The 23,125-nt window shown below is 42.3% G+C and overlaps 1 protein-coding gene across 1 annotated transcript in view; it reads left to right on the top strand.

Moving 5' to 3' along the window:
- The window catches only part of NEK11 (NIMA related kinase 11), a 326,453-nt gene that overhangs the window by 41,925 nt on the left and 261,403 nt on the right, over window positions 1–23,125 (top strand). Inside the window, exon 3 of the mRNA XM_062214781.1 lies at window positions 20,574–20,739. Within this exon, the coding sequence (XP_062070765.1) occupies window positions 20,574–20,739 (166 nt within the window). The remainder of the gene's footprint in view (window positions 1–20,573; window positions 20,740–23,125) is intronic.

The raw sequence follows: 23,125 nt of genomic DNA, 5'->3' as shown, positions 1-23,125 counted from the left end.
GGCCATAGCAGAGAGCTGGATCAGAAGTGGAGCAGCTGGACTCGAACTGGCACCCATATGGGATTGTCAGCACCACAGGTGGTGGCTTTGCCCACTTTACCATAGCACCGGCCCCTATTTTACTCTTTTTCTAGTAGGTTTTATACTTTTACATAATTTTGTGGTGTTGTTTGCCTTTTTTAGCTTCTATATATGGTGCCTTTTAATATCTTATTTATTTGGAAGGCAGAGAGATGGAGCCCAGAGATCTTCCATCCGCTGGTTCACACCCTTGAATGTCTGGAACTGTTGGGGCTGGGCCAGACTAAAGTCAGGAGCTTGGAACTTAGTCTGGACCTTCCAAATTGTTGGCAAGAACCCAAGTACTTGGGCTATCACCTGCTACCTCCCAGAGTATACATTAGCAGGAAGTTCCAATTGGAACTCAAATCCATGCATTTTTATATGAGATGCTAATATTCCAAGCAATGTCTTAACAACTACTCCAAATTCTTGTCTCTTTGTCTTTTGTAGGGCCAATCTGATAATGATGAATTCCTTGTTTTTTTTTGCTTGTCTTGGGACACAAAACTCTTGGGGATTTTCTTCATTGGCTAAAGTTTTCCTGATTGGCAGTTCTTTTCTTTCAGAATATATTATTCCATTTCCTTGGGGTTTATAATGTTTCTGATGAAATATTTACTTTTAACCTAATGGGAATTCCCTTAAAAATAACCTGACATTATATTTTTCACATTTTAAAACTCTCTCTTTGTGTTGTGCTTTTGAAAGTTTGAAGACAATGTGTTTGGTTAGGATCTTTTCTGGTCATTTCTATTTGGGGTCTTATGAGACTCCTGTAATTGGAATACATAGCCTTCTCCAGATTAAGATATTTTCAGCTATTATTTTATTGAATAGATTTCCTGTACCTTTACCCATCTCCTCTCCCTCAGGAATTCCCATTAGGTAAATACTTGTGCATTTAATGTGTCCCAAAGATCATGGAGGCCATTTTCCTTTTTTTCTGTCTGAGAAAGACGTTTGAAAAGGCCTGTCTTCTGGTTCAGATATTTTTTCATTTGTTTGATCGGATCAGTTGCTGAGGCTTTCAACAGTTTTTAACTTAATCATTTCAGAGAGAGAGAGAAAAAGAGAGAGAGAGAGAGAGAGAGATCTTCCATCTACTGGTTCATTCCTCAAATGGCTGCAACAGTTGACTGGGCCAGGCTGAAGCCAGGAGCCAGGAACTCCATCTGGGTCTCCCCCATGGATGACAGTGGCCCAGGTTCTTGGGCCATCTTCTGTTGATTTCCCTGGAATATTAACAGAGATCTAAATCAGTGACAGAGCAGCTTGCACTCAAACCTGCACTGAGATGTGGAATGCTGGTGTCACAAACGTTGGCTCCACCTGCAGTGCCACCATGCCAACACTTCTTTGCTTTGACTTATGGGGTTCTTCATCTCTGAGGCTTCTATTTGGTTCTTTTTCAAAATCGCTTTCTTCGCAGAAATTTTCATACATGTCATCCACCAAATTCCTAATTTTGCTTAACTGCCTATCTGTATTCCCTTATATCTCTTTGAAATTTTTTATAATCATTCTTTTGAGTTCTTCGTCAGGCATTTTCTGATCTCCCTTTCTGTGGAATCTGATATTAAAGTGTTATTGGGTTCCTTTTGGGGGCATCTGTTGCCTTACGTTTTCATACTTCTTGTATACTCATGTTCATTTTTACACATCTATTGTGTCTATCCCTTTTGGATGATGGTCTTCATGGACCGAATCCTTTTTTCCTGAAGATGTGTCTTAGAGTGTTGCTTTGGTAGGCTGCTTTGCCTTTGTTTCCAATTGGATGCTGAAGTGTAGCATCCCTGGGTCTTGTTCCACTGTTAAAAAATGATGTCAAAAGTAGGGCTTGGGGTGCTCCTCTCAGTCACAGCAGGGGTGTGTGGAGGCCAGGATCATGGCGGTACCAAGCTCAGTCTGGAGCATATGTGCTTTGTTACCTATGCCCACCAAGCTAAGGGTGCATTTTAGCTAGGTGGATCCAGAGTCCAGAGAATTCAGCAAAACCAAACTGGTTTGGAGAAGGAGGCCCCACAGCCTGTGTGAGTGTGTACAACTAAGTATGACCACAAAAGTTGGGGCAACCTTAGGCAGCAGTGGGGTGGAACCTGGGACAATTTGCTAGAACTGGAGCAGGCTAGGGAAGGGAGCTAGCAACCTAGGTGACTGTGCATGATGAACTGTGCCCACCAAAGATGAGACCAGTTGGAGCCCCAGAGGGGCTGAAGACTGGGTGCTCACCAAAACGGGTGCCTGTTGGCAGATGGAGCTGTGAAACCTGTTGAGCTATGTATGTCCACAATGCCCACCAAAACTGGGGCAGGCCCGAACTGTGCTGAAACTGGAGTCTGGATTGTTCACCAAAACCAGGTCCTGCTGGAGCAGGAACTATGCAGTCCAGGTTGGTGTGTGTAACCGAATATGCCCACCAAAGCTGATGGGCTCAAGCTACCAGAGATGGAACCAGGGACTCTCACCAAAGCCAGAGCTTATGGGAGAACAAAACTATACAACCCATGTGTGTGCTGTGTGTGTATAACCAAACACACTCACCAAAGCCTGGTATGCTTGACCTGCACAGGGGCAAGCATCAGGGATGCACACTGAAGCCAAAGCAGGCTGAGCCACACAGCCTGGGCAGTAGATATGACCAAATATGCCCACCAAAGTCAGGGAGCCTTGAGTTGCACCAGGGCTAGAATCAGGGACCCTCACCAAAGCCTTGACCGCTGGGGAAGGGAGCCACAAAGCCCGGATGGGTGTGTCTAATCAAACACAAATCCACCAAAGTCGGAAGGTTCAGGCTTTAGTGGGGCTGGTGTCTAGTTTGCTCATAAAAATTGACACCTGGTGGAGAAGGGAATCATGTGGCCTAGGCAGATCTGGGTGTTCAACCACACCATCCAGCGCTCTGGAAGTTCTCCACTGTTATTGTATTGGAGCTCATTTTTTCCCTTTAGATCTAATGTTTGTTTTATAAAATTGAATACACCAGCATTAGGTACATATACATTTATATTTGTCATATCTTCTTCCTTTTTAAAGAAGATTTGTATTTATGTAGTTGAAAGGCAGAGTTATAGAGAAGCAGAGAAAGAGAGAGGTTTTCCATCTGCTTGTTCACTCCCCGTACAGGCGCGATGGCCGGAGCTGGGCTGATCCATAGCCAGGAGCCAGGAGCTTCTTCTGGGTCTCTCACATGGGTGCAGGGGGCCAAGCATTTGAGCTGTCCTCCACTGCTTCCCCAGTTGCATCAGCAGAGAGCTGGATAGGAAGTGGAGCAGTTGGTACTTGAACCAGCGCCCACATGTAATGCCTGCGCTGCAGGCAGCAGCTTTACCCACTATGACACAACACTGGTCCCGTCATATCTTCTTGTTGAATTGATATCTTGATCATTATATAGTGACCATTGTTTTGTATTCAAAGTCTAATTTGTCTGATATCACTATTTCTGCTTGCTTTTGGTTTCTGTTTGCATGGAGTATCTTTTTCCATCCTTTCAAGAAGTGAACTTCATGTAGACAAATATTTTTGGATCTTTTTAAAAAATATTTATTTACTTGAAAGGCACTGATAAGGAAAAAGATGGGGTGGGGAGGGAAGAAGAAAGTGAGGGAGATCTTTATTTGCTGGTTCACTTCCCAAATGTCTAGCTGTGGCCAGATGAGGTTGAAGCCCAGAGCCAGGAACTCTGTCCAGGTCTCCCATAAGGGTGGCAGGGCCCAAGCACTGGGACCATCATCTGCTGCTCCCAGGTGCATTAGCAGGAAGCTGGAACAAAATCAGAGTAGCAGAGTAGCCAAGTGCTCTGATAGGGAATATGGCATACAAAGTTGCAGCTTAATCTACTGTGCTGCAACTCTCACCAGATCTTGTTGTCTTTTTGTCTATTATTTTTAAAATGCTATTTATTTATTTATTTTTGAAGATTTATTTATTATTTGAAAGGCAGAGGTAGAGAGAGAGAGAAGTCTTCCATCTGCTGGTTCATTCTCCAAATGGCTGCAATGGCCAGAGCTGTGCCAATCTGAAGTCGGGAATATGGAGCTTCTTCTGGGTCTCCCACGTGAATGCAGGGGCTCAAGCACTTGGGCCATCTTTTACTGTTTTCTCAGGCTGCAGCAGGGCGCTGGATTGGAAGTGGAGCAGCCAGGACTCCATCCTGCCAGAGCGCAGGTGGCAACTTTACTCCCTATGCCACAGTGCTGGCTCTTCTTTTTGTCTGTTCAACTAGTCTATGTCTTGTGATTGGGGAATGTAGCTTTTTCCACTAAATGTAATTATTGCTAAGTAATTAGCTTTGTCATTAACATTTTTTCTCCTTTTTTGAATATCCTTTGTTCTATTACTGATGGGTTTTATACTCTCATGTGTTTTCATGATGATTATTAACTTTGTTTTGCTTCTCTGTGTAAGAATTGTTTAAGCATCTTTTATAAGACCCATCTGGTGATAAAGAATTTCCTCTATTTTTGCTCATCTTGGAACGTCTTCCTTTTCCTTTCATTTATGAAAGATAGCATTGCAGGATAAAGTTTTCTTAAGGTTGGTATTTTTTTCACTTTTCAGAATTAGGGATGTATCATTCCATTCCTTTCTGTAAAGTTTCTGAAGAAATATATGCTGTTAATCTAATGTGATTCCCTTAAAAGTGACCAGGTGCTTTTGTCTTGCAGATTTTATAATTACCTCTTTGTGTTTGGCAATTCTGTGCCATGGTCAGGATCTTTTCTGATGTCTATTTGTGGCTCTATGGGCTTCCTTTACTTGGATGCCTATATCCTTCTCCTGACTGGGGACCTTTCAGCTATTATGTCATTAAGTAGGTTTGCTAATCCTCCACTCCTTTCACCAATGGTAGTACACACCATTTGGATGTTTTTTCATTTAATGATGTACCAAAGATCTCAAGAGGTTGTCTTCATTTTTGTATTTTTTTTTACTGATTTTTTTTGCCTGACTCATATATTTGAAGGCTTGTTTTCAAGTTCAGATATTGTTTATTCTGCTTGGTCTGGTTTGTGGCTGAGGATTTCAGCTGTGTTTTTTATTCAAGTTAGTGATATCTTCATTTCCAAGGATTCTGTTTGGTTCTTTTTCAAAGTATTTTATCTCTTTGCTGAACTTATCATTCATATCCTGCATTATTTTCCTATTTCATTCAAATATCTTTTTAGGCCAGCACTGCAGCTCACTAGGCTAATCTTCTGCCTGCGGCCCTGGCACCCCAGGTTCTAGTCCCAGTCGGGGCGCCAGATTCTGTCCTGGTGTCTCCTCTTCCAGTCCAGCTCTCTGCTGTGGCCCAGGAAGGCAATGGAGGATGGCCCAAGTGCTTGGGCCCTGCACTTACATGGGAGACCAGGAGGAAGCACCTGGCTCCTGGCTTTGGATTCGCACAGCGCACTGCCGTAGCGGCTGCTTTGAGGGTGAACCAACGGAAGGAAGACCTTTCTCTCTGTCTCTCTCTCTTTCACTTCTAACTCTGCCTGTCAAAAAAAAAAAAAAAAAAAAAAAAGAAAAGAAAAGAAACAAATATCTTTTTATATTCTCTTCTGTGAGCACCCTATGGTCATTCTTTTGATTTCTTCATCAGGCATTTTGTTGATCTGATTTTGCTTGGAGTCTGTAACTAAAGCATTGTTGTGTCCCTTTGGGGACTTCTTATTGCCTTGTTTTTTCACACTTCCTGTGTCTTTATATGCATATTTGCACATCTGGTAGATTAGTTGTTTCTATCACTTTTTTAAAAAAGATTTTGTTTATTTATTTGACAGCTAGAGTTACAGACAATGAGAGGGAGAGACAGAGAGAAAGGTCTTCCATCTGTTGGTTCACTCCCCAAATTGCCGCAATGGCCAGAGCTGGGCGGATCTGCAGCCAGGAGCCAGGTGCCTCTTCCCAGTCTCCCATGCGGGTGCAGGGGCCCAAGCACCCGGGCCATCCTCCACTGCTTTCCCAGGCCACAGCAGAGAGCTAGATTGGAAGAGGAGCAGCCGGGACTAGAACCAGTGCCCATGTGGGATGCTGGCGCTGTAGGCAGAGGATTAACCTACTGCGCCACGGCACTGGCCCCTCTATCACTTTTAATATGTGAATATCATGGTAAAAGACTTTTTCTGAATATGTGTCTTCAGGTATCTGTTTGGTAGATTACTTTGACTTTATTTCTAGTTGGATGCTGTAGAATAGTCTCCCTATATCTTCTTCCATAGCATTGATGGCATCAGTGGTAGGAGCATGGGGTCTTCTACTTAGTCCCAGCAAGGGTGTGTGGGTCTTGGTAGCAGCCTATAGGATAGGATTCAGGGTCATGGGTGTGTTGGCCTAGAGTCCAACGTAGCTGTGGTTCTGAGAGTCCTGAAGGGGTTACTTGGGCATCTACATTGTTGTAGTCATAGTAGCACTGGCTCAAAATATGGCGTTGGCACAAAAGTCTCTGCAGCACCAGTCCCATGTTTCCAAGCAATGTCTTGGCACTCATCTTCCTTTTCTTCTCCCAAATAGACAATTATTCTTTCCATGTCATGCTGCCTGGGGTTGAGGGAGGCATGGAATGAGCAGTCCTATGTCTGCTTACGTTCTGCAATACTTTTATCAGATCTAGAGCCCATGTCCTATCAAGACCAGCACAACACAGGTAAGAGTCAAGGTTTACTATGCTATGGGTTGCCTGCTGCTGAGATTGACTTGCAAACCAAGATGACTGCTACCAATCACAGGTGATGCTGTTTGGGATGTAAGTCCCATTGACTGGGGACATTGATCTCCACTTGGGACTAGGGCAGGTCCTGGGGCCCCATCTACAGGCAGTGACCTGGGAACAGGGACCTTTAATATCTGCCTTTTGATAGTTTTACCATATCCAAGATGACATTCTGGTGCTTTCTTTGATGCCCTATTTCTCAGTGACTTAAATCTGGCTTGTTGCTGTTTGTCTGTAGTTGGCGGAAGAGTTGTGAAGGCAATCCCTTACCTTCCCAGGTTGACACTAACTTACCTTGTTCTCACAGTTGCTAGTCCCTGTGCAGTATCAGGGTATTGGCCAGCCTTGTACAGTGCTAATAGTGATACAGTCTAAAATGAGTCTGCCCCATTAGACCATAGTTCTCCATTTGATCTTGGGGCAAATCTACAGGATTCATCTGAGTACTGGCATGGGGATACAGGCCTTTCAGCATTACCTGGTGCTCAATGACACTGTGGCAGTTCTGGCTGTAGCTTCAAGGCAAATTCCTCTGTTCACTTTCTCATCCTACTGCATAGAGGCTGAAGTCTTGCTCCACAGTCTGCTGGAGGTTGGGGGAGGGACAATGGATATGATTCTTGGTGGCCTACATAGGGAGGGTCCAAAGACTCAGACTGCAGGCATTGGCCTAGTGGGACCCTCTCTAGCTCTAGGTTTCACTGTGTTAGACCAGGTACTGGGTTTCAAGTCTAAGGTCTGAACATTATTCCCTCTATTTCTCTCAGGTAGAAGGCATCTCTCAAGGCAGTGCTACTGGGAGGTAGGGTAGGGTGACGTGGGGACAACTCTTTCCTTTCTGCTTTCTTCAGTGAGTCTCTTCTTATTATACCATAACCAGATACTGTGGTCTCTCACCTGGCTTCCTTGATGCCTGTGAAGGTGACATGATGTGTGAATAGCTCTTCAAATTGGCGTCTCTGTGGAGAGTTGATTGCTGGAATGTCTCACTCAGCTGCCATCTTGCTGTACTGTTCCTATTTATTTTTGATTGGTGAATTATTCATGCTCCTAGCTTCACTCTGTTCCTCCTTGCCACTCACTTTAGATTAGCTTCTGTTTGCTATGATAGCTTCTATATCATAATCTAAGAAAAGGAAGGGAACAATGGTGGAATTTCAATAATTTCAAATCCCTAATATTTTTAAATAACTATAAAGTTTTGATATATGAGAATTGTTTTCATTTTACAAGAAGTTTATTTAAGTAGTGAGACACTTGACTTGAAGAAAAACTATCTAAGACTCATTTTTTTAAGAGTAACTTACCCCTACTTAAAGACACGTTTGACCTACATATAACAGCTCTGTACAAAAAAGTTAGAAAATTGTCTTTGGATTTAGAATGATAAATGAAAAACATTAAAACTTTCCAAACAAGGTATGCAAAGATTTTTATGTTGTTATTTTTGTTAAAATAGTGAGAGCAAAATAACTTACTAGAACATCAAAATAAGAGCTGAAGAAACATGCCATCAATGGAGAAAGGATATTATTTTCACAGAACCAGTATTTTTCTCCATTCCGTCTCCATTTGATGTCAATCAAAACATACCATTGGGAATTTAGTTTAAAAAAGAAAAGAAAAGAAAAATATGCAATATGCTTGTGCACATCCACCAGTTACTTTATGTACAATAAAGGAGTAGAGAAGGGGGAAATGAAAGAAAAGATAAAGCTATACCATAGCAGTCAGGACGTGGTGGAACCAAATTGCAGTTTTCCAGTTGCAAATGTATTATTCTGGGTCTGTAGGCACAGAGCTCTGGAGTAAAGCAGCAGGTTCCTTTAGTAGACACCTCCTGTGTGCAGCTGGAGTACAAGTGTGCCTTCATTCCCCAGGTCCAGCTGTGCAGGTGTCTGATTTATTGATTGGCTCCTTGTCAAATCGGAATCTGATCTACCCTACTGACAAACTTTGTCATTCATAACAGACTTTCCTTAGCTTACTTAGTGGTGGATGCCTCTTAACCTTAAGAGAACCACAGAACCACTCTGCCCCGCCACCTTCAAATCAATGATTGTTTTTCTCAGTCTTGACTCCTTCCTTGGGCTTTTCATTGTCCCTGATGAACGCCACTGTCTCCTCAGCTGCCATGTCATAAAAGAGGTGCCAGGTCTGCACCCAACCAGCACACAACCGGCACCAGGAACAACCGATATATGAGAATTAGAAATTAATGACTATAATTACGTTTTCAGATTTAAGAAATACCATGTTGACAGTTTAAAGATTTACTAGCAAAGAACTTCTTGTCATTTATTCAAATGTTTTCCTCACTATAGATCCATTTTTATATAGTTCATTGTAGGTCACCATGCCATGAGTTTTTAAAAAAGATTGATTTATTTGAAAGGTAGAGTTAAACAGAGAAACAGATAGAGAGATCTCGCATCTGCTGGTTCACTCCCCAAGTGGCCACAATGGCCAGGACTGGCTTTGGCCTTATCTAGACCCGGCTGTTTTAGCTGTTTGGGAGAGTAAACCAGTGGATGGAAGATGGAAGATGTCTCTCTCTCTCTCTCTCTCTCTCACTAAATTTCAAATAAGCAAATAAGTCTTTTTTTTTTTTTTTTTTTGGACAGGCAGAGTGGACAGTAGAGGGAGACAGAGAGAAAGGTCTTCCTTTTGCCGTTGTTTCACCCTCCAATGGCCGACGCGGTAGGCGCGCTGCGGCCGGCGCACCGCGCTGTTCCGATGGCAGGAGCCAGGAGCTTCTCCTGGTCTCCCATGGGGTGCAGGGCCCAAGAACTTGGGCCATCCTCCACTGCACTCCCTGGCCACAGCAGAGAGCTGGCCTGGAAGAGGGGCAACCGGGATAGGATTGGTGCCCCGACCGGGACTAGAACCCGGTGTGCCGGCGCCGCAAGGTGGAGGATTAGCCTACTGAGCCACGGCGCCAGCTCAGCAAATAAGTCTTTTAAAAGCACAAATTCAGAATACCTGGAAATAATTTTTGTATAACCCTATATGTGTTTATGAAATTAAATTTATTTTACAAATCTTCCCCCAGAGATACCAAAAGTTCTAAATTGATTGGCAAATTCTTCTGAACATGTAAAGAAGGAATAATAGCATCGTAGTATGTTCTTTCTAGAAAATAGAGAAGGATAAAATGCTTTCCAACTCATTTTAAGAGACCAACATAACTCTGATATCACAACTTATTGAATACAAGTTAAACCTATGTGATTATAATCTTAATACAGGTGAAATAAACCTTAATTAAATATGTAACAAATCCAATCCAGAAAAAGGTAAAAATAAAATATGAGTTACTAGATTTTTCTTTTCTTTCTCCTTTGTATATCTTCTGCAGTGTTGAGATTTATATTCTGTGAGTCTTCATGATGCATGCTTTTGTGTACTTTCACTTCCAACACAAGATTCCTGTAAGCATTTCTTGTAAGCTTGTCTAGAGGTGATCAATCCCTTGTTTTTGCTTGCCATGGAAAGTCTTTATTTCTCCTGCATTTCTGGAGGATAGCATTGCTGGGTATAATATTCCTAGCTGGTAAGTATTACTTTCAGGACTTTGAATATGCCTATCTTGTTCTCTCCTTTCCTGTAAGATTTCTATCAAGAAGTCTGCCATTAATGTAAGGGGATTCCCTAGTTAGTGACTTGATACTTTTCTCTTACTGCTTTAGGATTCTGCATTTGTTTTATATTTTTGAGTTTGTCCTGTAACATGACTTATAATCCAGTAGTGGTCCTTTGAGCTTCCTGGACTTGGATGCCATCAGGGAAGCAGGAAGGTAAGCAGGAACACCTGGGTCCATTTCTTCTCTCAGCATTTGGAAAAATTTCAAAATTATTTAATAGATTTTTTTCTGCTCTTGTAGAAAAACACACATACTGTGAATGTTTGCTTGTTTAATGGTATCTCAAAGATTTTGAAGGCTTTTTTTCATTCTTTTAATTTTTTCTTTTTATCTGACACAAAATGGAAATTGACAGGTTTCCTGATAAAAAATTCAAAACAAATGTTGAAAAATCTGTCTTTAGCAAGACACATAGAAAACAATGTAAAAGTGTAATGAATGTGGGGAAACTCTTTTTTGAATGTCACACCTCAGCAATTACTAAGAAATTCACATGAGGGAGTAACATTGTATATCAGAATCATACTGTTTTCTTAGAACCTAACTTCTCTTTGACATGTACATTGCACCTGGTCTCCCACTGTTGAATGGAAAAATGTAAAATGAGTTCTGATTTCACATTTTAATTTTGATAACAAATAAACATTCATTCTTTAACAAAAAAAAAAAAAAAGAAAGAAAAATCTGTCTCTAAGGTCAGAAATGGTTCTGTCTGCTCAGATCTGTTGTTGAGCTCTCAATTGTACTTTTTATTCATTTGTTGGGTTCTTTGGCCCCAGGTTGCTGATTAGTTCTTTTCTATGATCTTTTTTTTTGCTGATTTTTTCATACCATGAATTGTCTTCCTAATTTTAATGAATTGTTTATATTCTCTTGTATATCATTAAGTTTCTTTAAAATTATTGTTTTGAATTCTTTATCAGGCAACCTGTCAATTTCCATTTATGTGTTTTATTTCCAGAGTGTTATTGTGTTCCTTTGAAGACATCATGTTATCTTGTTTGTCTATGCTTTTTATGTCTTGTGTTTTGTTTGTGTGCATCTGATGGGATAGTTGCTTTTTACCAGTTACAGGTAGCTTTCATACGAAAAGACTTTCTGCTGGTGGTGTTGCCCTAGGGTGTTTGAGTAAGCTGTGCTGGCTTTGATTCCCATTGGACAGTATCCTGCAGTGTCCATGTGGCTTCTTCAACTGGAGTCAACACTCGTGATGTCTGAGGATATCTTAGTATCCTAGGCTGTAAGAGTTGTGGGGCTGCTCTACCATTTGGGATATTGCTCTTGAAGATATAATGGGTTTCATTAAGTTAACATGTACCAATGCCATATTACTAGTTAAAGTGATCAATTTAAGTTCATAATTGATCATAAAGATAGGATTAAGTGCCAAAGGGATCACATAAATAAGACTAGTGTCTGCTAATAATAATTGATAGAATTAAAAAGGAGAGAATGACCCAATGTGGTAATCAGGATACACAGCAGACTCACAGAATGGCAAATGCCCTAAACAGCACTCTGGCCTTAGAATCAGCCCTTAAGGCATTCAGATCTGGCTAAAAAGCCCATGAGAGTTTCTCAGGCATGGAAAGCTAAGACACTGTGGCAAAAAATGACCTAAATGAAAGATCTCTGTGAGTGAGATCCCAGTGGAAAGAACATGTCATCAAAAAAGGAAGTACTTTTCTCTGAAGGGAGGAGAGAACTTCCACTTTGATTATGGCCTTCCCTAAATAAGGTCAGAGCTGGTGAACTCAAGAGGCTTCCATAGCCCTGGCAGCTCATGACAAGAGCCTTGGATGATTACTGATGTCATAAATAAGAGTGTCAATTGTTAAATCAACAACAGGAGTCACTGTGCACTTACTCCCCATGTAGGATCTCTGTCCTTAATGTGTTGTACTATGCAAGTTAATGGCAAAACTAGTATTCAAACAGTACTTTATACTGTGTGTATCTGTATGGGTGCAATCTGTTGAAATCTTTACTTAGTGTATACTATGTTGATCTTCTCTATACAAAGATAATTAAAAATGAATCTTGATGAAGAACGAGGTGGGAGAAGGGGTAGGAGATGGGATGGTTTGCAGGTGGGAGGGTGGTTATGGGGGGAAAAACTGCTATAATCCAAAAGTTGTACTTTTGAAATTTATATTTATTAAATAAAAGTTTTCTAAAAAATTACTGATTAAAAAAAGAAGATATAATGGGTTTGCTGGCAGCTCTGGGCGTGCTGTGCCCCAGCTACAGATGTGGGGCATCTGTCAGTTTCTGTGGGTTGTGAGCCCAGATAGGAGTTGCACCACTTGTCCCAGAGTAGAAAGTGGGTGGCATTCAGCATCTGAGGGCCACATGAGGCTGGGCCACACCAGTGTGTCCAGACACAGCACCTGCCAGTGTCCAAGGGCTGCATGGGTAACTGCACAGGGCCTCTTGGGGATGACCTGCTCAGGGAGGTCTGCTGAGATCCTTCTGGGTTCCAGGGTGGGAGAGAAAGGGCAAACATTCCCTTCTTAGGGCTTCAGTTGTCTGAGTTTCTGAGGACAATTGCTTCTTGGGTCCTTAGGAGAGTGATCAATTGCTTGCCTCGATAGAACCAGGCCATTAAGTGAGGCCTGCTCATCTGCTTCTTGGAGCTGGGGGTGGGTGGACAGAGCCATTCATTTGCTTCCCTGGGCTTCTGTGCACCAAGCTGCTCAGGACTAGTTGTCTGAATGCTTTCTAGGTCTGTGGGTGCCTGGGCAGGGCCATGTGGATACTTCCAGGCAGAAGGAAGGTAGGTAAGGCCACCTGGTTGTTTCTTCGGAGTGCAGGTGAATGGATAGAGACAACTAGTTGCTTCTGGGGTAGCAGAAGGGTAGGTAGACCAACAAACTGTGTTTGTTTGGAGAGTCTCTGTAGGCTGAGACACTCAGGGGTATACTGCCCAGGTTTGCCTGAAGCTGGGGATGGGAATGTGGGGCCTCCTGGTTAGTTCATAGTGCTTGGTTGATAGAGCTACTTGGGCTTCCTGGCTGCTTCATAGGACCCTGAGTGGGTAGCATCTCATGATGGCAGCATGCAGTGAGAGCCTGGGTGGTAGAGGGCACAACATGGGCTGGGATTTGTCTCTGGGGCAATGCAGCAGTGTGGTAGCTTAGAAGCATCCCAGATGGCAGAGAGGGCCACAGGGTTCTCCAGTGATAAATGTCTCAGCATCTGTGGTGTGCGTGGGGACTGCAGGGCCACCTGCTCACCTGTCCTCACAGAGCAGGTCTTGTGTCAGGGTGGGTCTTGAGAAACAGAATGGTAAGTGCTGTGTGCTCAGTTTCTTCTCATGCTTTTGCTCAGCAATGTCTAGTCCTGTGCTCACTTTCCTGCCCAACTGCCTCCTGGGGGATTCTTCTGTGCTATGCTGCCTGATGTTGGGGAAAATTCCCTTGGCTACCTGGTTAAAACGGTTCCAGATGCTCCATCCATGGACACTGGCCTGGGATCAGGGGCCATGGGCTCTGACTGTCACTGGCTGCACTGTGGCAGGCCTGGTACTTAGAAATTTGCTTAATTCCCTCTCCCTTGCCGGAGCAGAAGACATCCCTCTTCATGCAGCACTGCTTGTAGCTGGTGGAGAAGGGCGGGGGATAGTGATATGGGCAACTCTTTCCTTCCTGCCTTCTTGAATATGTCTTTTTAAAATTATTATACTAAAACCAGGCACTCCAGTTTCTCACCTGGCTTCCTCAGTTCTTGTGAAATTAGATTGGCACATGGATTGGTGTCTCTCATTAAGTGCATTCTAAGTAAATCGATGTGGCTCCTGTTCTCAAGGGGCTCACCCTTGTTCTAACCTTTATGTACAGCACAGTTAAACCTAACTTCATCCTTTGGGATTTTGCATCCTTAAGTATGTACACATGATCAGAATATTTATTAACTCTCCACCTCTGCCTCTAATATTTTGTTTTAACATCTTTTCCTTCTTATGGCCATCACAATGGCTTAGGTGGTAAGAAACACTTCTCTCTCCAGCAAGAAGTCTGGAGAGAGGACAGTTCCAGGGCTGATGAACTCAGCAGCTGAGCAGCCTATCAGGAGTTGGGGCCTTCCCTCTGGCTTCTTTACTATTCACAGGGCAGCTTCCTTCATGGCCCTGGCTGGCGGCAGTACAAGGAGTCACAAGCAGATGATAATATTTAGAGGCAGGTTAGAGAAGAATTTCCTCCCAGGGCTTCTTTCTTTATCAATGAGGGCCACCTTTCCTCCAAGCCCCCAAGAGATTTCCTCTCATCTTGCAGGCCAGAATTACATCATGTGCCTAAACCAGTCACTCCAAGGGGACTAGGATTGCATGACTGGCTTGGATCAATTGCGCTTTACCCCAGAGACTGGGGAGAGAGCCTTCCGTTCCAGAGCTCGTGATGGTGGGGGTCTAGGGGGCTGGTGGTGTGGTGTTGGCAGCTGTATCTCTTAAAATCATTGTCACAATATTCAATGGCTTTGCCCATCTGTATAATAGGACAAAGAGAATGGCTTAGCTCTTGGTCTTGAGGTATGGTGGGAAAAGCCAGGAGAGAGCAGGAGACACAATTGTGGTGGTTCTTTTCTTTTCTTTTCTTTTCTTTTCTTTTCTTTTCTTTTCTTTTCTTTTCTTTTCTTTTCTTTTCTTTTCTTTTCTTTTTTCTTTTCTTTTCTTTTCTTTTTGAGGGAAAATCAGATGAGCTCTTCTATAGCCCTAGATGTAAAGAGAACTTTTAGGGTTCCAAGAGAGCTGTCCTTCATGAAGGGAATTCACCCACGTTTTAGTTGAAAGGAGAGAGAAAGGGCAACTTGTGCTCAGCGAACTCTTTCACGAGACACACCTGTGCTTCAGGGAGGAAATGTGCCTTCTAGGGAGTACACAAATGCACAGACTTTTCCATCATGGCCAGAACACGTGCAGGCTCAGCAGCTTCCCAGTTAATGAACACTTGGATATTTTTGGCTTTGCGGTAGGCTTTTTGGTGAAGTCCTAAAGGAAGGGCTTGGTGTGGTAGAGGACTTGGATACTTGATATTTTCTCTATATGTCCTCTGAGGAGCCCTCTGCAGAAGGGCTGGACACGGTTCTCCTAAAGCCAGCTCTCTTCTTGCCGTGCCCCTGGAGTTTAGCAAAAACCTCCATGAGCACTCACCATTTCTAGCCATGTGCACAAGTCATTTATCCTTTTCTTATTTGTACAGATAGAAAAAAACCATGAATTCACATGACTATTAGTAATTTTTTATTCAGACAATATTTTTCTTTAAGGTAATTGGGGGAAAATAATCCTTGGTTAATCTCTCAAAAGTATCACCTGCCCCCTGTATCCACAAAGTGAGCCAATTTCAAGGGAATGAAATTAACCATGCTTTTCTGAAATTTCCAAAGTCAATCTCAGAAGTCGGTCAGATCACTACTGCTTCTAGGAAGAAAACAGCTCGCCTCTTGGGAAAGAGAACAGTAAATTTGCAAAATGAGTAAGTCTCCAGGGATGCCTGTTTTTGCTACTGTCATAAAATTTTTTTCAGAACAGTTGGGACTCTGATAAAATAAATATCTGTCATGTTATTTAGGACGAGATGACAAGCTGAGAGTCACTGAGCAGGTGACACGCTGCCCTTGACTTGGCACGTTTCCATGGTGTCTGTGGCTGATAGGGATCTCATATTAAGCGAGATGTAGACTGAGTTTCCTCTGTCAGTTCAGCGACACAATTTCAGGCAAGGAAGGTAGAATGCCTCTTTGTCAGCCAGGGGTGATTATAGTGGCTATCACCTGTCTTAGTAGCCCTCCCTCTGCGAAATGTGGGCAAATGAGATTTCATGCTTTATCATCAGGCTGCCAGATGGGGTTGCAAGTAACTATGTAAAAATCTCATGCTCTGTGGCACAACAGTTGATGTTTGCAAGGAAAAATCAGTGTCTTAAAGCTTTTGATAGAGGATGTGCAATTTTGTGTATGACTTTACGTTGTCGTGCTTAGTCGTGGGACTCCGACACCTGCATGTTGACAGAGGCACGGTAAATTACTGGCAAAGCCCTAAGCAGAAGCCCTTGAGCTTTGCCTGCTGCTTCATAATCTTCAGAAATTACAGAAAAACATGCATTGACTTGTTTGTCACTTCAGGCTGCTTGGGGTATACTAACAGTCTGAGATGCCACTCCTCGTAACATTAGATCGCTTTACCGAATTCTTGGTAGAACAGTCGTTCTGTAGAATATGTTACCAAGCAAGTGTTTCTCTAGAATCCACTTTATTACCAGAGAGGACCTATTAGGGCGTTCAACACCCAAAAAAATGTTAAATTGTCTGTTAGGAGACAGGAACCAGATGTTCCCCCTTTCTAAATTGCAGTGGTATTTAAAGACACCTTTAAACACCTGTAGGCAGCACAGAGCGCGTGCCTGTGAAGCTGCTACCAAAGAGCTGCCCTTTATTCTGCTGTTGACTTGCTCTTTGCAGGAGCAGCCAGTGCCTGCTGTGGGTTGTCTTTTGGGGATGGGATGACTTCAGAATGGAAAGATCTGGAGAAAATTTAAAATAAATAAGCTGTTAAAAGACTCAAATTTTAGGAAATCTGACAACTCTGTAACCCAACTTTTATTTAACAAGAGGAAAAAAGTTAAGATATTACCAGCCAAACCTAGAGCTGGATAAGGAAAATGTCTAAGTTCTCTTCCTTAGGCTCTCAACTCCCAACTTAGAATATTGATGATTTTTTTTAACCCTAAGCAGTCACTAAGAGATGGGGTGGGGAAACCTACACAGTTGTGTACTGATTGTAACATCAATACTTCTAGGCCTTCAACCTCAAAGAAGAAATGAGCTTGACCTATGATATTGCCTGAGGAAATTGCTATTCTTCCACCATAAAGCCACTAGAGAGAAAGGCTTGTTTAAATTAATGAAAAGTTTGCAGCATAGTCACATTAAAGAATGGTACAGGCCCTCCTATCCAGTTGATCGGGGCTTGGTACTCTGTTGTCATTAAATGATGCATCAACTTTAAACATCTAATTCTAGACTTTATCCATTTTTCAATGTAAAACCAACATCTAGTGTCCTCCGGTAGAGGCCCTTCATCTTGTTTCATAAACTATTATGCCTATAATATATTGATCATGTTTTCATGATATATCTTCTATAACATGGAATGAGAATTTAGTCATCTGGATTCAGACTACTGGAGTTTTACATCTTAAAAATTTTTATTTTTGTTTATTTGGGAGACATAAACAGAGAGTGACAGAGATCTATCGGCTGGTTTCCTCCCTATATGCCTGCAAGGGCTGGAGCTGGGCCAGGCTGAAGCTGGGAGCTGGGAATTCAATCCATGTCTCCCTTGGGGGTGGCAGGAATCCCAGCAACCCCCAGCCCCTACTGTATCTGCATTGCCAGGAAACTGGACTCAGGAGCCAGAGCTGGAGCCAGGACTCAAGCCCAGGTTTTCTAGGACCTGGGTTGCAGATCTTAATGGAATAAAGTCTTAACCACTTTGCTAAATGACCATTCCTGCTTTTTACTTTTTAAAACTGTATTTTCAAAAAAATGATGATTTTTTTCCTTTTCTTTCTTCTTTTTCCCTTCCTTCCTTGCAATGTGTTATTGTCAAGGTTTTAGTGAATATCTGACAGTTTTCCTGGCAAAAACAATTCTCACACTCACACATTATCGATTTAAGTCCTATTTAAGGCACACGTTTTGTAGTACTCAGCACAACTGCATGAGCAGGCATGGAATAAACACCTCAACTGGAAGGGCAGAAGGTCATAGGGTGTTAGGGAGCCTAGGAGCCTCTGTTTGCATTCCTGATGGCAAGGGCACCCAACAGCCCAGCGCACAGAGGGCTGATGGCTCGTCCTTTAATTCAGAGTTTCTACTATAAATACACTTTTCATTAATATGCATAGCTAGTAACTCTTATACTTTTTTTTTTTTGCAAAATGTTTTCTAGTACAGGTCCTGCAGAACTTGCCTTAATGAACAGCTAAAGCTCACTTATAATCAGCAGAATCTGTCTGCATGCATAATTGGTCTTCTAAAGTGTTTTCCCCAGCAATCTAGTTTACACTGGGGTACTATAATTGGTTTGTTCATCAGACTATGTTTTTCTTAGATGGAAAGAGAGGATGATGTTTTGGTCCAGTCGTCATTGAGTTATCACAATTTTTAAATTAATGGAGATTTAATGAGCTCTTCTTCCAGTTATATATGCTAGAGGTCCTAAATAGCCCTATCAGTGAAAATGCTTAAAAGTTATTTTTCCTCCTAAATATCAGTAGCAATAAACTATGATATGCCAAGATAGTTTAAAAAGAAAATGAATAGATATTGCTTCTGTTGAGATTAAATTGGCCGGCGCCATGGCTCAACAGGCTAATCCTCCGCCTTGTGGTGCCAGCACACCGGGTTCTAGTCCCGGTTGGGGCGCCGGATTCTATCCCGGTTGCCCCTCTTCCAGGCCAGCTCTCTGCTGTGGCCCGGGAAGGCAGTGGAGGATGGCCCAACCCAAGTCCTTGGGCCCTGCACCCACATGGGAGACCAGGAGAAGCACCTGGCTCCTGACTTCGGATCAGCGCAATGCGCCAGCTGCAGCGGCGATTGGAGGGTGAACCAACGGCAAAAAAGAAGACCTTTCTCTCTGTCTCTCTCTCTCACTATCCACTCTGCCTGTCAAAAAAAAAAAAAAAAAAGAGATTAAATTAGCAGGCTTGGAAAATGTTAGAGCTGAGGCAGTGAGAGCTCTGTGTGTGTATGTGTGTGTGTGTGTGTGTTTAAGTGTATTTATACACACAGAGGAAGAGGGAAAGGGAAGATAGAGAGAGAATAAGACAGACACAGAGTGACAATTTTGTATACATGTATTTAGAGAGATTTTATATGTATATATAATATTAGAAATGGACAGAGAGAGAGAAATGGAAAAGCAGAGGCTGACAGAAGCAGAGAAAAAACAGGTGAGGAGAGAAATAGAACAAAGAACGACAGAAGCAGACACCCTGAGAGACCCAGCGTCTGTTTGTGCTGCTACAGTAGAATGCTCAGGAGACAATGATGTAGTAAAGAACAAAGATTTATTTATTGCAGTTCTGGAGGGTGGGAAGTCCGAGATTGAGGGGCCTGCATTTGGCAAGGCGTTTGTGCTGCACCATCACGGGCTCGGTAATAAGAGAGCAAACTCGCAACATGTGTCCACTCAGGATATTGGAACCCTCATGATGTGCACACCTCCCCTCATATTTTACTGCCCAGCACTGCTGCGCTGGGGATTAAGTTTCTACCACAGGCTTTAATTTTTTTTTAATTTTTAATTAGTTTTTAACATATTCGATGCGATTTACAGATCAAATTCTAAGAACATATTGATATTCCTCTCCTTCCTCCCTTCCACCACCCTTCTTCCTTCTCCCTTTCTTTGTGTCTTTTTTTTTTTTAGCTTTTGAGATAACATTTTAAGTTTACATTACCGTAAAAAAAGATAAATACTTCACAGAATAGTTTAATAAATAGAAAGCAAAAAGACCCTAGTTTAGTGGGAATGTAGGCAATGCTATAAACAAAAATTGAATCACCCATATATACTAATTTTAAAGTAGTCACAGATAGTATACTATATTTTACAGTAGTCACAGATCATTAAAACTATAACATTCTTAACTATTGGTTTGACAAATGTATAAAACAGTTTTACAAAACTGGATTTGCAGCAATACTGATATACACAAGCATTTTTTGTCTCTTTTTTGTTTTGTTTTTAAATTTTAGCTCCTTAATATAAGGGAGAAGATGTGGTATTTGTCTTTCTGTGTCTGGCTTATTTCACTAAATATTATGTGCTCCAGTTGCATCCATCCATTTTGTTGTAAACGGTAGAATTTCATGATTTTTTATAGGTGAATAATATTCCATTGTGAAAATATACCTTATTTTCGTTATCTATTCGTCTGATGATGGACACCTTGGTTGAGTCTAAATGTCAGTGTCCAGGACAGGGAAGCAGGCCCAGAGCCCCTCAGGTAATACCTGGTAATACCAGGCCTATGTGTGGGTCACAGCCTGGGTACTGAGTAGGTAGGTGATCTTGCATCACGTGTTTGTGTGTATTAAATGTAATTTTCAGCTCTAAATGTGCTTTTAAATTTTTATTTATTTATTTATTTATTTTTTGGCTACAGAAAAGTATTAAAGGAAATCTCTGTTGGCGAAGTAAATCCAAATGAGACTGTGCAGGCCAGTCTGGAAGCTCAGCTTCTCTCCAAGCTGGAGCACCCAGCCATTGTCAAGTTCTATGCAAGCTTTGTGGAACAAGGGAACTTCTGCATTATCACGGAGTACTGTGAGGTGAGACTCTCCTTCTGTCTTGTAAATCTTTGTGAAAATCTGTTCTGTGGTAAAACAAACAAAAACAAACAAACTAAACCTCATGTAAAGAGACATCTTGAAGTTCATTTATCAAATCAGAAACTGAACTGGTATCTCATGTCTTAAACTAATAATGATCATATCAAGATAATTGGCAAAACTCATTTCTAATGAGCTATTTTTCCTGTTGGGACACTCAGTCAAAATGAATATATTCTGAGGAAGAATTGCGACAGAAGAATGTGTCAACATTTTTTGGGTGGAATGCCAAAACCTCCTCCAATAGTCCAGTGCTTATCTGAATGTTTAAATGCCCCAACGGAGGCCTGGACAGGCCAGAGGTGCATCTCTTATTATGTTTTGGATTTTTGTTCTATGGGTTATTTATCCATGTGGAAATTTGGGAATGGAAATATGGCTCATTTTGCCCGCCAAAATCCTTCCTATTTATCGAAGTGAGAGCTGTGTATTTTATTGAGTCCCAAGGGAGCAGGAAGCAGCTGTCCTGTGGGTCTGTGTGTTCTCTCCCAAGTGGTTAGGTAGAAGGGAGCTCAAAGATGACATTTTTCAGAAAAACACTTCCCAGAACATTCTGGTAGCTTGTGTTAGCAAAATTCACCTTGGGAGAATTTGATACTATTCACACTCGATGATAAATTTAGTCAGCTCATCACCGTATGTTTCTGGGGCCTCAAAGAAATAAGACTGGAAAGGAAAAGATACTCTTCAGGGTAGAAGGCGTGCTTTTTGGGGTTGGGAACTCTGGACAAGCAGGTGCAGCATGAGGTGCCATGTGTCTGAGAGGCAGAAATAAGTAGAAGGAGAGGAAGAGACGTTAGGAAGGAGGAGGGATGGCGACTAAAACCAGTCTTGCTTCTTCACACATGAGCTGGTGCATCACCCAGAATGAAACCAAGGGCTCGGCTAAAATCCCTGAGTCCGAAACGTCCGACATCTCAGCTGCTCCCCTGTGCGTCAGCCGCAGCTCAGCTCTGCTGGCTGTCCACATTCAGAGCTCATCTCTCCTCTGCTTGGAGCAAAGTGGGAAAACATGCCAACAAAAAACCAACAGCCACAACGAGAAAACAAGGCTCTGGAATGCTTACTTCTCCCTCCAGTGGATTGTTAAGGAGATCAATAAGGTGATGTGTGCAGAGCAGCAGTCAAACAGCTACTCTGAAAATGCATCCCTAGTCCATGCGAAACTACGGTGACTGCACTGCGGCCCACCCGCTGTAGCCCAGTCATTTTCTTCTTTCAGAACATCGCAGTCAAGGCACTGTCTTGGTTTCAAAACAGCTGACTCCTACTGCTTATGTCTGTTACTGCTACTGCTTTGGCATGTTGAATTCTTTCAAGACTCTTTCTTTCTTGGTCTTAAAATATTTCAAACTGTAGCCAGCACTTCCCAAGAGAACTTTCTGTGTTGATGGAAATGGTCCGTACTTGTGCTAATACAGAAGTCACTAGTCACACACAGCTGTTTACCACTTTGAGGTTGAAGATCTGAATGTTAAATTCCCTTCCTCCCTTCTTCCCTTTCTCACCTCCCCGGAGGGGGGGGGGGATACTTGCCATCACCACTACCTTCTAGGCTGTATATTAGCAGAAGCTGGGAATCAAACTCAGGCCCTTAGATGTGAGACACAGGCTTCTTAACCAGCATCTTAACCACTAAGCTGAATTCTCACTGCATATTTTATTTTATTTATTTTTAAAATATTTACTTGAAAGAGTTACACAGAAAGAGAAGAGAGGCAGAGAGAGAGGAAAAGAGAGAGAGAGAGAGAGGTTTTCCATCCACTGGTTCACTCCTCAATTGGCTGCAATGGTCGGAGCTGTGCTGAAGTGAAGCCAGGAGCCAGGAGCTTCTTCCAGGTCTCCCATGAGGGAGTAGGGACCCAAGCATTTCAGCCATCCTCCACTGCTTTCCTAGCTGCATCAGCAAGGATCTGGCTGGGAAGTGGAACAGCCAGGACTCGAACCGGCGCCCATATGGGATTCTGGCATTGCAGGCAGCACCTTTACCTGCTATGCCACAGCGCCAGCCCTCATATTTTATTTTAATTAATTTAACCTTAAATATCCACATGCATCTAGTGGCTACCATATTGGACAGATTAGATGGTATGCTATAACTTTATTTTCCAGCATTAATTTTTAAAATTTTAATGTAATTGAAAACTACCAGAAAAGTTACAGGAGTAATACCATGAACTGTCATATATCTTCCATCCAAATTATTCAGTTGTTACCATTTTTCCATGACCTTTGCTTTATGATTCTATTTGTTGATTTATCTAGTCTTTTTCCCTGAACCATTTGAGATTAAGTTGCAGACAGGCTGTCTCTTTGTCCTAAATAC

This window comes from Lepus europaeus, chromosome 2 (assembly GCF_033115175.1).
Source record: "Lepus europaeus isolate LE1 chromosome 2, mLepTim1.pri, whole genome shotgun sequence".
Taxonomy (NCBI): domain Eukaryota; kingdom Metazoa; phylum Chordata; class Mammalia; order Lagomorpha; family Leporidae; genus Lepus; species Lepus europaeus.
The sequence above is the reverse complement of the archived record's forward strand: the minus strand, read 5'-3'. Positions and strand labels throughout refer to the sequence as shown.